Raw genomic sequence first — 17286 nt, forward strand, 5'->3', positions numbered from 1 at the left:
GTCTCTTACTCTTCCAGAGCCTGGAAAACAGCAGGAATCTCCTCGCCCGCCCAGGGTCATGTAACCCCTCCTCCCCCCAAGGACCCAAGGCAGAGTGGTCCACCTGTCACTGAAACGCCCCACGTGGGCCGGAGGAGGGGTTGAAGGGAGGGAGAAAAAGCAGAGGCGTGGAGGGAGGCAGACGTGAGAGCCTGAGTAGAACTCAAGAAGAGAGAGGCCGAGATCTCTGAACAACGGAACAATCTAGAGGACCCCTACATCTGGTAAGGAAGGGGCAAGCTAAAAAAAAAAAAGGAGACAGAAAACAGGTTAGCGGGAATAGAAGAAAAAGATGGGAGCGAGGAACGGGCTGGGCATTCTCCACAAGATAAGATGGATAGATGCTGGGCACGAGAACCACTCTAGCTAGACGTCGACCGCTTAAGGGTAGAGGGAGGAGGCAGCCAGGCGTCTGCACCTTTAAGGTTGCCAAGGCAACCGCTCTGGCCAGAGCGAGGCGCATTGACGTCAGCAGCCGAGCGCTGATTGGCTGCGGTCGGCTCGTTTCCGGTGGAGCTGCCGCGGAGCCGCTATCGCGGAGTGGAGTGAGGCTGCGAGCTGAGCCGCGAGGACGCCCGGTACCCTGGCAGCCTCGCCCTGTCCAAGTCCTACCCGCGCCGCCGCCCGTCCGCAGGTGAGTGCGGGCCCGTGGCCTGGCCCGGGAGCGCCGCCGCGCGTTCCTGAAGGCGCAGGAGCGAGCCAAGATGGCGCCCCGGGGAGCGCGCTGCGGGGGGACGGCCGCACCCCCTGCGCCTCCGAGGCGGCCGCGGTGCTCGCGCAGGCCTCGCTCCCCCCGGGCCGCCCTGCACCCCTTCGCCACCGGGCCCTCGGCCCGTTCCCACCGCCGTTCCGCCCCCGGCCTTAGTGTTCCTCGGTACCCGGGCCTGCGCGGCCCTCGGCCTCTCGGTTCCCCGACCGCCTCCGCCCCCGCGCGCCGCGGCTTCCGCGCCCGTCCTCCCTCCCCCACTTCCTGAAGGACAACAGCTCGATTATTATTATTTGTTTTTCCAACCGGAATCCGACATGGCTCTTCTGTCTGGTCTTGACACTCGGCTCTAGTCTTCATCTCCACCTGGTCGTTTCTGCACTTGGCTCTCCTCGCCTTCGCGGGCTCGTCTCCCTCCACCCCTCCAGTCGGTGATTTCGGTCTAGATCCATTTCCCTTTGTCCCCCCTACCCTTCTAGTCCTTTCCCGGTTTCCATCCCCCACCGCCCACCCCAGCCTTCCCTGGCCTCCTGCTCAACATCTGAGGCCTCCCGCCCGGTGGGGGATGAGGGGTAGTCCTTCTGCACCCAGTGGTCATGACCGTGGCCTAACTGATATGAAGGGCACTTTCCTGCCCTCCCGCCTGTTTAACCCCTCCAGCTCAGTGCGGGTGTGGTGCCAGTCAGTGACTTGAGGGTGCCACGATAGATCGGTTTCTTGAGCAGACAAATGAAAGCTCGCAGTTGACAGTGCCCCCCCCCCCCCCCCCCAAGGCCCTGTTTAGTGTTACTTGGCATCCTAAAGGAGATGTGGGCCGTTATCAGCAACAGGCACTCAGAGCGTTTCAAATAGGTGCTCCAGTGTAGCTCTTCGGAAATCGAGAGTTTTATCAGAACCAAATATCCTCAAGAATCTGTCCTCTTATGAATAGACAATGCAGTGACGTTTTAAAGTATTTGTTTTGGAGGGAAGCTAAGTTGTTGGGGTTTAAAAAGAAGTACAAATGTGGAATCAAGAAATGCCTGATTAAAAATATTAAGGCCACAAAATTAGATTATTTGGGGTTTCACATGGTGACTGAAGTAATTTAGGGTAGTGTTTGTACTGTCTTTACCTTTCTGGTCTTTGTAATGCATAGACCGTTTTCCACTTACTAAGCCCCGTTGAGTCATCTATCAGCCAAAGACCAGATCCTAGACCCATTTCTCTGATCAGTTAAATACAGGTTCTGACATTCTTGAAATAAGACTGGATGCCTTAGTGCGTAAAAGATTTCTTTTATCTGTGTTCCTGGTGGCCTGCAGTATTTGAAATAGAGAAAATTCCACAGAAGTGGATTCTTTGTTTCATAGAGTTGTCTGACCAGGAAGCATGCTAGAGCAAATGTTAGCTTACAGTATACATCTTCCCTTTAGTATTTATTCTGAACTACCATCTCTTATGTCTCTCCTTGTAGTTTCTAGTTTTTGTACTTGTCATGGAGCCACCAACTTTCTCCTGCTCTGTTGATTGCTATTGACCTTTATCTTGGAAGTTGTCAAAACAAAATGATAACAATGTAACACTTTCAAGTGGCTCTTTATCCTGTCGTTTCTTTTAAATTCACAGTTTTACCTCAGTGAGTCTGGGCGCCTTGTAATTTAAGAGTGGTTAGTGTTAAATTGGTTTGCAGAGTGGCGAGGGAGTCATCTTCTAATCTCAAGTGCTTAGTAATTAGGAATAGGAGGAAAACGGAATGACTGTTAAAGCACCAAGCTTTTAATTCTGTGGCGGGTTGGCTGTTTCTGTTTCACATTAATGTAGTTGAAGTGCAGTTTTATCTATTGAGTCATCCTTCAAGCTTTAAACCAGTGTTTTTTAACGTGTTCCTGTGCAGATGAAGACATTCATAGTTTGCTTGATAGAGATTATTTTCCTGTTCTACAGCCCTTTCAGCTCCTTCCACTGGTAATTGTATTGCTTCATCTAGGGCTGGAGTTTAAAAAAAGATAATGGAATGAAAGATTGCTGAGAAAAGGCATCTGAGGCTCCTTTTGATTCAGAAAATTTGATTCCACTAATACTTGGCTAATCAACTGCTTTGCCCTGGCGGTTTGCTGTGTGACATTAGCTTTTGCTCGTGGGATAGGAGGTGCACACAGGGGAGCGTCAGATGTTCTTCCTTGTGTTCTGTGCTTTCACTTAGAGCCGACCTGTGTGCCCTTGTAATTCTCCGTCCTGTTTACCATTTACACACTTCCCACATCATCATCATGATGTCTTTTGCAAGAGGATTGAATGAAATTTCCCTTAAGGGCCAGAGCCTTCATTCCTGCCTTGCTTGCTCAGCAGGGCATACTGGCTCATACTTCCTCCCAGGAGCTAAGGGTCTTCTCTGAGTGCCTGCTGAGCTAAGATAGAACAGTAGAAACTAAATGAAATGCTTATGTGGAAGAATTCAAATTCTGTACATTATTTTATATCCCAGCCCCCACAAACTCTTTAAACAAACTCTGTTGAGTAAGGAAAAGAATTACATGATTCTGTTGCTGGGTGAATTTAAATAAGTTACAGACCAGATTTGCTTTTGTGCTTTATAGTTTACCCAGTTTACCTCTGCTTTTTCTCCCAGAGAACCATGGCGTCTGGTAGTAATGCCACCAGTGAGGAAGAGCGGAGTCTCCGGGAATGCGAGCTCTATGTGCAGAAGCACAACATTCAGGCCCTGCTGAAGGACTCTATCGTGCAGTTGTGCACGGCTCGACCCGAGAGACCCATGGCATTCCTTCGGGAATACTTTGAGAGGCTGGAGAAGGTAAAAATAAATGAGGGAGACATGCGATGACCATGACGGTTGTTAGGCTTTGTGCTGCTGAACCCAGCTGATTTATGCCTGTTGGAGAACAGGAATTCCGACCAAATAAGAAGATTACCAGAAATGCAAATTTATCATTCAGTGAAGGATTTTTCTGTAGTAATTTTAATCAGAATTTAGAAATTAAGCTGATGCTGTTTGTTTGGCTAATAGGGTTTCCAAACAGTTGGTTTTAACTATTTTAATTAATATTTAAAATAGACTAACAGGGAAAATCAATCAAAAGTAGCGGGACAGTTGTTTGATTTGAGAAATGGTTAAAGCAGTTAGTGCTTTTCTTCAGGAGCAGGTGTGCCGTAGTTTATCTCACCTTGAAACTGTAGAAATACATCTGCATCCAGCTTGAGATGTATAAGCTAAATAAGTTCTAAACTCTTGTTTTACTGTGAGATAGACGTCTGAGTTAACTGTAGGAGAAGAAGATGGGAGATTGATGGTTAGCACATTTTTACTGTGCTTATACTTTTGGTTAGGACTTGTTTCCCATAAAATCTTTGGTTTGGTTTTTATTCTTTGTTGTTGCATCTGTGATTTGTGTGGGTCAAGTGTGACCAACAGGCACATAGGATATGCATCTCTTCCCTTTTCTTTTTTTAAGATTTGCTTATTTTTATGTGTATGAGTGTTTTGTCTGCATGGATGTATGTATACCACATGCTTACCTAGTGCCCACTGAGGTCAGAAGAGGGTGTTGGATCCCTTAGAGCTAGAGTTACGGATGGCTGTGAGTCACCATGTGGGTTCTGGGAACTGAACCCGAGTCCTCTGTAAGAGCATCAAGTGTTCTTGATTATGGAGCCTTCATTCCAGCCTCCAGGATGTTCATTTCTAAGCAGAACTACAGTGTTGTATGTAAGAGGATGCTTTGCTGCACTTCCCTCGAGAAATGACTGCAACACTTTGGATCGCTCAGTGTTTTAAACAGTTGATTTGATTTGCTCCTGTGAATCACTGTGTGAATGTATGACTTTGCTGTGAATGTTCAAGTTTTGAAGAGGTTCAGAACACTGGGGCTCATTTCTCTTGATTCATGTTTAATACCTAGTTGTACAGTAGAAATATCTGCTGTATTCACATTGGTTTGGGTAGTTTCCTACTGTCCAAGTTTTTATGTAAAAGAATATGTATATGAAGATTTTAAAGAAGTATTTGAGTAGCTCAGGAGGCAGGTATTATTTTATACTATTTCCTTGGAAAGTTTTTAAAAATGCTATTGATTAGAATGATTAGACTAACTGAGGAAAGGATGACTACTAAATAGTCCCTCTGAATACAGCCTTACCAGCTTGGACTTGTTAGTAGAATGCTGGCTTTCTCTTACTTAAGCAATCACTAAATAATGGACATACTGGCCAGGAGTGTGCTCTGTTTTGAAATCAAGCATGTTCCTGGAGATCTGGTTCTGAAATGGGTCACGGTAAGGTGATCCCTCTTCTTCAGACATCTGTAGAAATCAAATGAGAGGATTAAGTTGGTGAGACATTAAGTGCCTATCTTTTTATAGGGAGTGTTGAGTGTGTGACACTAATTTCAAAGCCTGTAATTATCATAGCAGTGTTTAATGACTAACCAAGGTAGAAAGCAACAAATAATCGTTACTGTAGTTTCTCTGTAGGTGGGATTTTAGAATTAATATGCATGGACCTTCCCCTCGTCCCCCAGTAAAAGTTACATAATAAAGAATGCCGTTCTCGTACATTGAGGTTTTTGTTGGCTTGCCAGAGTTGAATACATACAATATTCCACTTGAATTTTCAATTAACTAGATTTTTGGCCTTTACCAAAGCCATCATTTCATATATCGTGTTAATTTTGATGTCTGCAAGTAAACTCAACATTTTTACCATCTGTTTCCCCATTTTCCAGGAGTTATGTTTCTGGGACCTTCAGTGGCTTCAGAAGAAATACACAGAATAGTCAGAGTTGGTCAATGGAGACAGTTGCATTTTAGTTCAGACCTTTGTGCCTGGAGCTTGAGCGCTCTTATGCCTGTGTTTATTAGAACCTTGCCTGTCTTGATACGAGGAGTTGAATCTACTACTTTTGAGTGTCTCCTGTGTCTCCAGATTCTTAGTGAAGTGCTACATGCACACACAGTCTCCCTCTTCCCCAATAGCAGGGTATTCATACCACTTTGCTGAGGCAGTAGTTGGGTCTAAGGGAACTTAAATCATAGCTGTGATACTGGGAGTTAGCTAGGCAGCCACAATATGTAATACTAGAATTTTAGTGCCTTAGTCGGTAAAGCACAAGACTCTAATCTCAGGGTTGTGGCTTCGAGCCCTGTGTTGGACTCCAAATGTAAAACTGGGTTTTTCTACACCCACTCTAGTTCTCAAATAATGACATGGATACCTGTTACATTTGTTCATAAGCTTTAAGCACTGTAGCTGGGCAGGTATTCATCTATTCTAACCTGACTATGCTGACCTGGCCTACTTCCCAGCCATGTGCCCTGCTACCTGCCATCTTAGTCTCTCCCTGGCAGCTCCTGCTTCATCTGTCCTCTTGGAAACTCCCTTCATGGTGACCTTCTCACTCTACCTGGGATCCCCTCCTAGGATCAAAAATCCCGTCTTAAACTCTCCTGCCCAGCTATAGGTTGTTCAGCTGTTAACCAATTAGAGGTTATGGAGAACAATTTTCATGCAACATTGAGACAGGAGATGCTTCATAGAAATGTCAGTGCCAACGTCCAAACTGCCATCAGATCTCTGGATGCAGAAATCAGTATTTGAATGCACAGTGCACAAAACCTTCCCCCAACAATATGCCTACTTGTCTTCACTTGGTGTATCTTGTTCTGGGTCTGAGTACAAAGAACAGCCATTACCGAGGGCTTGTTGATCTCAAGTCAGAGAAAGAACAGAAATCCAAGGCCACCAGAGGCCGACTGCAATTCGTGCATGGTATGACTTGTCCACTTATATATTCTATGGCCCAAGCAGGTCATGTGACCAAGCCTCAAGTAGGAAGCTTGTCTATGGAGAAGAATGACAAGGGCAGGGAGGAGAGAGATGTTTTGGAAAACATATTAAAAGAGTGGTAGAAACAGAATTTGAACCTAAGAATTAAGAGTTTAAACTCAGTCTAGTGTAGAGCGTTTGCAGAAAGAGTGAGGAAAATTACTAACCAGTAAATAGATTCAGAGCTAAGAGGGCGACTCATAGCTGACTGACAGTAACAGACTAAGGATATAAAAATATGCTATAGTACATACTAGAAGTTGATGATCTCAGTGATGGCTCTGAGTCACCAAGATTGCTGTTTTATAGACTCACTGGAATCCACAGGTTGTTAACAGCAGAATGCTTTTGTTATCTCAATTATCTTTAAAATTTGGTTAGCTAGAGTCTAGTCCTAAATGAGACTTCATTTGTGAGGTGCGCATGCGTGCGTGCATTGCAATGCGTAAAGTGTCTGTGTATGTGCTGTATGTTAGTGGGTACAAATGTGAATACATGCATGTAGAGGCCAGAGATTGGTAACAGGTGCTCTCTTATCTTTTGAAGCAGGATCTCTCACTGAACTTGGAGTTCACTGATTGGCTGGATGGCTAGACCAGCTGGTTCGAATGCTAACGGGATCTGCCTGTCTCTGCCTGCCCAGTGCTAAGGTTTATGGATGTGTGCACCCATAGTAAGCTGGGTGCCAAGCCTGGGTGCGGGGATCCAAACTCAGGTCCTCATGCTCACATGGCAGCCATCTCCCCAGGGCTCATTTGTGAAATTTTTAATGAAAAGTTCTGAAATGACATGACTAGTTTGAGGGGCTTAGTTTTGTTGTTGTTGTTGTTTTTTGTTTTTAATGCTTAGGGGAGACTTAAGTTTTGTAGTTCTGTGTTAATATGGGATAGGAAGGGCTTAGCAGTTACTAGGACTATCTGAATGAAATGAGTGAATTTTCTAAAATATACAAAGTTTTAAATGAGTCACAGACTAATTGGACCACTATAGAAGGGTTTAACAGTGAAAGTTCTTTCCACCCTGTTACAATCTTTGCATGAAGCTAGTGTTCTGGGTGTAAGTTCTGCATGTTTACAGATATATTCATTTCTGAAAGGATGGTTTTGTGTGCACGCGCGCTTGCGTGTGCATATGCATGTGAAGTACGCAGTGTGTGGATGGCAGAGGACAGTCCATTCCTTAACAGCCATCCAACTTGTGTTTTTGAGACAGGTCCCTCCTTAGCCTGGCTCTTCCAGGCTGGCTCTCCCAGGGCTGGAATTACAGTGTCTCTCTGTTTCAAGTGGGTATGGGGCTTGGAACTCAGGTGCCTAGGATTGCTCAAGCATATTACTGACAGATACCTCCCGGGCCCTGTCAGTTGCTTGTGTTTTCTAATGCAGGGTAACAACCCTGTTGTATAAATACAGTATAACTGTTCCCACTGATCTTCATTTTGGTTGTTTTCAGTGTTCTATTTTGAAAAAAGAAAAAAAAAAAAAAACTAATAAGGATTGTTTCTGTATAGATGTCCTTTCACACATGAGCTTGTTTTAGATTTCTAGAAGCACAATTACTAGAATACTGAGTCAAGGAGTAAATGTGCTCATTGGTAAATATACATATAGATAATACAGTTATTTTTGTTTTTCTCATTTTGGCTCCCCCCCCCACCCCCCGGGTTAATACCTCTTCCCTGGGAAGAAATAGAACTCTGTTATGATAGCACTACTAATAAAAAGGAGCCCTATAACTTCTTGGTCGTCATAGTTTCACCTTTTCTGGAGATATTAGAGTCCTCCAGTTGTTTGGTAGAAGCAGGCTAGAGCTATGTAGGCGTCAAGAAAGGAGTAGTTAACATTTTTAAAAGCATTTTTATTCTAAATTGCTTACTGCTAAGTTAATTTGAATTTGAAAGATATTTTGGAAGAGTCAAAGAATGGTTGAAGTGAGCAAAGAAGTTGAAGATAGCATTCTTACTTTATTCTCTTCAGGCCTAAGAACATTTTTAGTGAGAGGCCAAGTAGATAAAAAGAAGTCACTGATTTCAGAATCATTGATGGCATTGCCACTAATAAAGTATGCTGCACCACCCCGAGGAACTGTGCTGGAGTGATTATTTTCAGATTTTGCTGTTGTCCCATTTACTCCCTTCTTTTATTTGGAATTCACTTCTTCCTGTGTTGGTACTGGAAGAGGCTGGGCGCAGTGCAATTTGAGGGGACCAACTTTTGTAAGCAAAAAAGCAAAACGAAACAAACAAAAAACCCAAAACCTTTCTTTCAGGAGGAGGCAAAACAGATTCAGAATCTACAGAAAACTGGTACTCGTACTGACTCAAGGGAGGATGAGATCTCTCCTCCTCCCCCCAACCCAGTGGTCAAGGGCCGTCGGCGACGTGGTGCTATCAGTGCTGAAGTTTACACAGAGGAAGATGCTGCGTCCTATGTTAGAAAGGTAGTCTTGATGTCTGAGTGGTGGGAACTGTTTCTGAGCACCTCGTAGTCCGCTTTGTTCTTTTGATGAGTACATACTCTGTTTCAACAAAAGACAAAGGTACAGTTGTTAGCTCTTGAGAACAGACTGCTGTAATAGCTCCACAGAGAAGGAAAGTAGTGATTATAAACCAGTGAGCAACTGCATTTAGACATTGCTGATATTTGTGCTCGTCTTTTGCAGCAGAAGCAGGCAGTACTGCCTTGTCTCACAGCTCATACTATTAGTCTCTTGCTTGACACCTGTATTTCATGTTTTGGCTTTAACCTTTTATCCTGCAAGTTGCATTCATCCTGGACAGCTCTTCCTCAGAACCTGCCAACCATTTTAGTTAGTTAGGCTTTAACTTTTAGGAGAAATATAGGCTCCAGGTGCTTGATGCTTGTGAAACTTAACAATACTGTATGATCATAGTTTATAAAGTGTCTAATTGTTTTAAAATACTTAGTTTGCCTCTTGATGTAGGTGTTTTTGGTTTAGTTGTTAACTTGGAATCAAGTACAGATCTTTTAAGTGTAAGCCTGGCTGTAGGCAAGGGCATTAATCAGTATTTGTTGAGTAGTTTGTGAATCAAACAGGTGTGTTGTAGTAAAAATATTTAACTCAAAATACCATTATGTGGCATGGCATTTAATTGAAATGCAAATTGCAAACATGAAGTGTCTTTGGTTTCTAGGTTGTCATTTGACCTTTAATATTTTTCTAGGTTATACCAAAAGACTATAAGACAATGGCTGCTTTAGCCAAAGCCATCGAAAAGAACGTGTTATTTTCACACCTTGATGACAATGAGAGAAGGTAGGTGCAGTTTTCCCAATGGGGTAGTGGTGTCAAACTTGTGTCAGTGTTGCAAGTTCTAGGCTCTTAGTTGTTCAACATGTGATATAGATCTGAGAACCTGACAGCTTTAATGCTAATGTTTGAAATCTGTAGAAGAGACCTGCAATGACTAACCCAGGCCTCTTCTCTTCTGCAGTGACATTTTTGATGCTATGTTTCCAGTCTCCTTTATTGCTGGAGAGACAGTTATTCAGCAAGGTAAGGGCTGCTGCTGTGCATTGGGACTATAGGAAGGGGGGTGGGATTGGGGGTTGCTTTTGTTTTCGTTTTACTGGACCTTGTTTACCTCTCTGGGCTTGGCATTAGTATTGTGTCCTAGTTCTTCATTAAGTACTTCTCTTAAGTTAAAAGGAACACTTTCTCTATCAGATTAATATTTCTTACAACTTTTATAGTCACTGATAAAGGGAATGCCTATGTTTTCATTAGATATTGTGTAGAATTTCAGGACAGTAATTCGTACATCTTTTTTATTGATTTAATAACCACTTTTGCAAAACCACCCACATTTTGCATCATATAGCTCATCTATTATATGGATCTGTGTCTCCTACAGAATTTTAATCCTTTTTGCTCATGTAGACTAACAAGAATATTTATTAGATATTTTCTCTTTTTCTATTAAAAATTTTTCTCTTTTTCAAATTTGATATTTTCTCTTAACATTTTCATGGATCTTCATAAGCCAAGTATTTACCTATTTTGTGGCAGCCTAGCCTTTTGTTATTAACTGTTTAGTTGTGTTTGTGTATTCCATAGCAGTTAGTTTTGTATGCATAAGTAGCTTAACATTTTTAAAATTACATTTTATTGATTTATTGTGTTTATATGTGTGAATACACATACATGTGCTTGTGTGCACTGCAGCATTGGTGTGTGGTACTTAGAAGACAACTTATGGAAATAGGTTCCTCCTTCCTCCATGGGGGACTCAGAGCAAACTCAGCTTGTCTGAGTGGCAACAGGTGCTTTACAATCTGAGCTGTCTCATGGGTCCCCTAAGTTGCTTTAATAAAGTCCAGTTTTAGAAGGTACTCTTTGTTGACCAGAAGGAGTGATTGATTTCATGTCCCTTTTTTAAAAAAAATGTTGCTTGTTTTTCATTAAGTTCCCTCACTTAGCATCCACCCATGAGTTTACTATTCTGTGTTAACTAAACAATTATGATTGTTTCATAATGAGCCTGACATTTTGCTCTTTTTCAGGTGATGAAGGGGATAACTTCTATGTGATTGATCAAGGAGAAATGGATGTAAGAATTAATAGCAAAAATATAATCTTGATTTTAACTTAATTTCTAATTAGTAAGTACAGTGTTTGCAAGGGCAGATCGGTATAGCCTTAATAAGTCAATTCCATCAACATTTGCCAGGTATTTTTATGATACAAGCTTTTTAAAGGTAGCTTGCCTATCTGTACATGTTCACTACTTTCACTGGGTAGCAACTGGAAAGTACATGTATCCTGTGGAGCTCAGGACACTGCTGTGAAATACTATAGCTTAAAAAATTGTGTGTGTGTGTGTGTGGTTTTTTTTTTTAAACCGGTAAAATGAGGACAAAAATCACATCAGTCTCATAGGCTTATTAACAAATTCAGTCACCTAATCCACATAAAGTGCCCAGCACCGCTCTCTGTAAGTGTGTCACTTGATGCCAGTGCCTGCCTGAACACTTCTCGTTGCCGGACAGGGCACCTTTGTCAGATCATGTAACTCATCAGAAGTCAGGGGTTTTGTTCTGCTCTGCAGATGTAGCATATATACTGTTGTTTAAAACAGGTTCAGAAATCTTTCTTTTGGAAAGTTTGAGAATTAACATATTCATATATCTAGACAAACACTTTTTGATACGATTTCTATTTTAGGTCTATGTCAATAATGAATGGGCAACCAGCGTTGGGGAAGGAGGGAGCTTCGGAGAGTTGGCTTTGATTTATGGAACACCTAGAGCAGCCACTGTCAAAGCAAAGACAAATGTGAAACTGTGGGGCATCGACCGAGACAGCTACCGAAGAATCCTCATGGTGAGAGGCTGTGATTAGACTTTTGACTCATGTGACTCATGTTTTGGTGAATAGTACTAGGCCTCCTGAATTGTTTTCTTAAGTTTTTTTGTGGTGCCCATATGCTCTTTGAAAATACCCAGTCTGGGGCTGAAGAGAGATGGCTTAATGATTGAGAGCATGTACTGCTCTTGGAGTGGGTCCAGGTTTAGTTTTATCTACCAGACAGCTCACAGCCACCTGTAACTAAAGCTCCGGGGGATCTGATGCCTTCTCTAGACTCAATGGACAGTGTGCTTGTGTGCACAGACCTACACATAGACATACGCACTTTTAAAATATGCCATCTTAGATACTTTGAAGTCTTTGTGGATTTTTGTTTAAAATAATATCATACCCTTGGACCTGAGGGAGAGGGCATCATGTTCTTCTCCCACCTCTGTGAACCCATCTACCCACCCATCCATCCATCCATCCATCCATCCATCCATATCTCCCACTGAGGTTTTTTTTTTTTTTTGCTTCTGGTTTTCTATCATTTATGTGCACCAAAACCCATGCATATTCAAGTTCCTTATCTAAAACTACATAGTGTTTGCACATAATGGGTGTACATACTCTGTGTGATTTAAGCCATCAGTAGTTTAGCTGGGATATTTAAAGCCAGGTAAACACTATCTAAAAGACTGGCGGTTGATGTACTCTGTAGAAAATGACAAGAAAGTCTGCATGTTGAGCAACAGTGTCCTGTACCTCGTCCTTCTCTTCTCCTAAGATTTAGGTCTGCAGTGATAGTAGATGTGGAACCGTGGCTGTGGAGGGCAGTGTGTGTAATAGCACACATGTACATTCACACTTATGCAGGTGCATATAGTAAGGCTGAGGTCATTGACCTTGTGAGCAAAGTTTCTCATAGGCACATAAAACATTCCTGTTTTCTCCCAAGTACCCCAGTAAACTTGTCTTAGATGAGGTCTAGGGTGCTCAGGATGGTACAGCTGTGTAAGCCTAGGGCTGTGGGACTGTGTTCTCACCTGTAAGTGGCAGTAGTCTCTTCCTGCAGGCAGCCTATGAGGAGGGGTTCTGGGCTGGGAAGATAGCTGTGGTGTGCAGGCCTCGTGCTCACTTAGGCATTAGGCACATACTTACTCTTTAGAGAACTCTTTGGCATTTCACTACTTGTTAGAACTGTGCACTCCCCTGGGCTGCATAGCTGCTGCTTGTTTAGAACCCATACAGAAAGCTTTTTAGAGGGCTACACAAGTCAGAGAAAATGGCCATAAGTCAAGAAGCAACAGCCAAAAGCTTTGTATTTACTTTTCTTCTTAGTTTGTTTACAATGTAAATATAAATTATCCTATAACATTGTGTGATAATTACATCTCTTTTGAACATGACATTTTTCTGTTTATAGGGAAGCACTCTGAGAAAGAGGAAGATGTATGAAGAATTCCTAAGTAAAGTGTCTATTTTAGGTGAGTTTTGGAAAATTATGGAGAATTGATAAATTGAAGCATTTGGCACAACTTTTTACATGACATAAACTTTCCAGCTCATTCATACGTGTTTCCAAAGTGGTTTGTTTGTTTGTTTGGTTTTTGTTCTTTGCTTTTGCTAATCATACAGAATTTTGACAGCGCTGAAAGTTTGACAGAGTTAATGGTAATTTTAGCGTGATTTCAATTTGCTAACATATGACAGACCCTGTGATCACTGGGAAAAGCTTTGATGCTGTAGATGCTACCCGTCCCCTTGACAGGAGCAGGAAGCTCACATGCTCTAGGCTCTGGACATTCACAGTTAGTCCTACTGCAGCTTCTCCTGCTCCTCCAGGGTGGAGTCTGATGGGTTTTGTCTCATAAAAGTTAGATATCTTTTGAAAAGATCCAGACATGTCAAAATTTAGGTTAATTGAACATACTTCTGTAGATTTCCTTATGTACTGGGAGATGTTAAAACCTGTCCTGTATGGGGTGTTGGTAGTTATTTTTCCCAGATGACGATCTGTCCTTGTTTTGTTACAGTGATTTGACAGTGATCACCTATTTGTCATTTGTTGTAGTGTTTTGAATATTAGTTGGGTCCTTGGAAACAAAAGTTACTTTTTAGCTCCTTGTTATTCACAAAGTAAACTCCACTGAGTGGTTACATGGATGAATTCTTTGAACCTTTGCAGTGGGGTGTATGGGGAAGCTGTTATAGTTGCTTGCTTGCTTGTAGGTTTGCTTTGCTTCTGGGTAATGTTCAGAATTGCATTTTCTTAGTCCTTTGCCATTGGATTCAGTTGATAAAAGCAAACTAGAGTTAAAGAGAGGCTCAGGACTATCTACAGTGAAAGGCGAGTCCTGCCGAGACCAGCAGTGGCTATAGACAGGTAGATGTTAGCATGCTCCGTCTGCAGGACTTCTCTTGAGATGCAGATGCAGAGTGGGAATGCTATTAGATTGCATCTCTGGAGATATTTTTTTTTTTCTTAAATTGTACTTTTTATTTTTTAGCAATAACAAATATGTAGAGAAATTCTTTTGATTCTTGTTTTTCAGAGTCTCTGGACAAGTGGGAGCGTCTCACAGTAGCTGATGCATTGGAGCCTGTCCAGTTTGAAGATGGACAAAAGATTGTGGTGCAAGGAGAACCAGGGGATGAGTTCTTCATTATCCTAGAGGTATTTGATTCCTTACAGTGTTGTTCACCTAAAGAGGCACAGCCAATTCTAATTTGTAGCCCTAGTTTTTAGGGCTACCTGACATTTTATTTAAAAATTATCATTTAGTTCAAAATACAACTTTATGTGTAGGCTGCTACAGTTTTAAAGAATTGGAGTCAAAATTCTGGAAGGGCCCTAACTAGACATGACTGGTGAAATTACTCTGCCCTGCTAAAAAGCCCCTCAGCCATAACAAATTCTGAACCATTGTTTAAAACATAAGTACTTAGGCGATTTGGTAATGATTTACAGTTCTAAAAGTCAGTGTTATGTGAAACATCTGCCTATAACCTTGCTTGCCAAGCAGGTCCAAATAGCTACTTCAGAGGCTGAACTCTTGTCACACTGCAAACACACCCATAGAAACATGAACCCTCAGTGTGCTGGTCTATAAAATATTATTTTCAAAAGATGCAGCAAGCTTGGGCTTGGCCTTTTACTAACCTGAGTCTAAACTCCTTTTTAAGTGCTTGAGCTTGATAAGAATCTTGATAGCAGGGTGCTGGTTAAATGCAAATCACAGAACTCTGGGGGGTGGGGAGTCACTTGCCTTCTCATTCACCTTTGACTGGAAGAGCAGGTGCAAGGTGAAGTAACTGCCGGGTCCACCCAGGTAGCTGCGGTTGCACAGGATCTTTAGATCTGCTGGGCGAGGACGCATGGGTTTAGCTTCTCACTTCTGTTTACAGGGCACAGCTGCCGTCCTGCAGCGTCGGTCAGAAAACGAAGAGTTTGTTGAAGTGGGACGACTGGGGCCTTCGGATTACTTTGGTATGTTAAACTTTTTCACAACTCATGGCTTAAGTATTTCTTCACAAGACAGTGTAGTTTTCCAGAATTGGTCTTCTGAATTATTTTCACTCATTTACTTATTTATTTTTGAGGCAGAGTCTGGCCTGGAACTTACTCTGTAGACCAGCCTGCCCCAGACTCACAGAGATCCACCTGCCTGTATTTCTAGAGTGATGGGATTAAATGTATACCATCTCATCTTGCCTTTGTTATTGCTTTTGAGATTGGGCCTCGTGGTAACAGTGCAGGCTGGCCTTCTTCAGATCTATGGCCTTAGCCTCTTAAGTGTAGGGGCTGTAGTCATGCTGCATGCTAGATTTCTTAACCTATACTCTTTTTTTGATCCTTAGAGAACTGCTGTAAGATGTAACTTTACTCAGTTAATAGACGCACGTGCACACACTCATGCACGCACACCTGTGCATTCTGTAGCCCAGACTACCTGGAATCTCACCGTACAGTGAAGCTTGCTTCTAACTACTGGTCACCTTCCTCCTGTCTGCCTCCACCGCTTGAGTGTTGGGATTGTGGGCATGACTGTGGGGCTTACTTTCTGTTAATTGGTAGCATTTTTTTTAATGTACAAATGTTGTGTGACATCGCTGAGTTAGTAGAAAAGTTTAATCTTTGTTCTCTTTTTCAGACATAGACCCTTTAAGGAAATGGCTTCCATGGATGTTAGTCTTTTCTTAGCCATCTGTCTTCTCTCCTTAGGTGAAATTGCCCTACTGATGAATCGTCCTCGGGCTGCCACTGTGGTTGCGCGTGGCCCTTTGAAGTGCGTTAAGTTGGACCGACCTCGTTTTGAACGTGTCCTTGGCCCATGCTCAGATATCCTCAAGCGAAACATCCAGCAGTACAACAGCTTTGTGTCACTGTCTGTCTGAGATCTGCCTCCTGTGCCTCTCTCTTCTCCCCAGTCCATGCTTCACTCATGCAGACTGCTTTCTCTTCCCTATCTGCAGCGCCAAGTGGCCACTGGCTTCACAGCTTCTTGTCTCTTTATACTAAAAGTTGCTTTACTGCACCATTTTTCATTTGGAGCATTAAGTGAATGCTCACTGACAAATAAATAGAGAGTTCCATGGACTTGGCTATTACTGCTTCTCTCTGTGCAGTGCTAGTGTTCAACCTGGGCAGCGAGCGCCATGCTTTTGGTGAGGGCAGTCCCTGCACCAGTGAATTACCACAGTGATGTGATAGTGTGGGGGTTAAGTGACACAGATTTTCATTTCCATATGACAAAATGACATATTTAGACTGTGGCCATGTTTGCTGTATTTCTTTATAGAATAAATGATTTTAACCTTTAAGGATTAGAAGAATGAATATAGAAAAATCCTAGTACAGTAGAAAGACATCTGCCTGTAATTAAACTAGTTTAAGTGTGGGAAATGCCTATGTTGTGCTAATTACCAGACAGACACAGGTAGTTCGCCGCCTCCCCCCCACAAGCCTGGTTTTGTCTATTGCTAGTGTTTCTCCTCCAACCCTAAAATACTCCAGTGTGGCTGGCTGTCTATACCTGCCTTTTAAGTTTGAAATCAAGTTGTAGATGGCAAGTACTGGGTCGTGACTTAACTACATCTGTCTCAGCTCACAGATTCTGATAACTGTTTATCCAGCTGGTGCCAAATACTGATGATGAGATGCAGAATTGTGAGTGAAAATTTGAAGTCTATACTCTTGGTAGTTAACTGTGATTAGTTAGTGTGATCTACCCTCAGTTACTGACTCTAGAGGTTGGATTTACTGAACTAGACAGAGCTAGAACAAGCCCCAGAGAGGAGGAGATGGAGGTGGATGGAGTGAGTTCAGGTGTCCGGAGACAGGAAGCTTCACGCTTGGGGTTAGTCTCTCCGGTCCGTGGTAACGGGGGTGGGTGGGATGTGGCCGTGCTGTG

General features: G+C 42.7%; 1 protein-coding gene across 2 annotated transcripts; it reads left to right on the forward strand.

Moving 5' to 3' along the window:
• Positions 1-523: 523 nt before the first annotated feature.
• On the forward strand, positions 524-16472 carry Prkar1a (protein kinase cAMP-dependent type I regulatory subunit alpha). 2 transcript variants are annotated; one of them, XM_055592141.1, is made up of 11 exons: positions 524-673; positions 3357-3539; positions 8831-9001; positions 9747-9838; positions 10017-10078; positions 11086-11132; positions 11747-11905; positions 13299-13359; positions 14428-14549; positions 15281-15362; positions 16098-16472. In XM_055592141.1, the coding sequence occupies exons 2-11, from the start codon at positions 3363-3365 to the stop codon at positions 16268-16270; spliced, it is 1146 nt and encodes a 381-aa protein (XP_055448116.1). In that variant the 5' UTR covers positions 524-673; positions 3357-3362; the 3' UTR covers positions 16271-16472. The 2 variants fall into 2 exon arrangements, with proteins under 2 accessions (XP_055448116.1, XP_055448117.1); XM_055592142.1 differs by lacking the exon at positions 524-673 and adding an exon at positions 1048-1172.
• Positions 16473-17286: the final 814 nt, after the last annotated feature.

The sequence above is a fragment of the Psammomys obesus genome, unplaced genomic scaffold (assembly GCF_907164565.1).
Source record: "Psammomys obesus unplaced genomic scaffold, mPsaObe1.curated_primary_1811, whole genome shotgun sequence".
Lineage (NCBI taxonomy): Eukaryota > Metazoa > Chordata > Mammalia > Rodentia > Muridae > Psammomys > Psammomys obesus.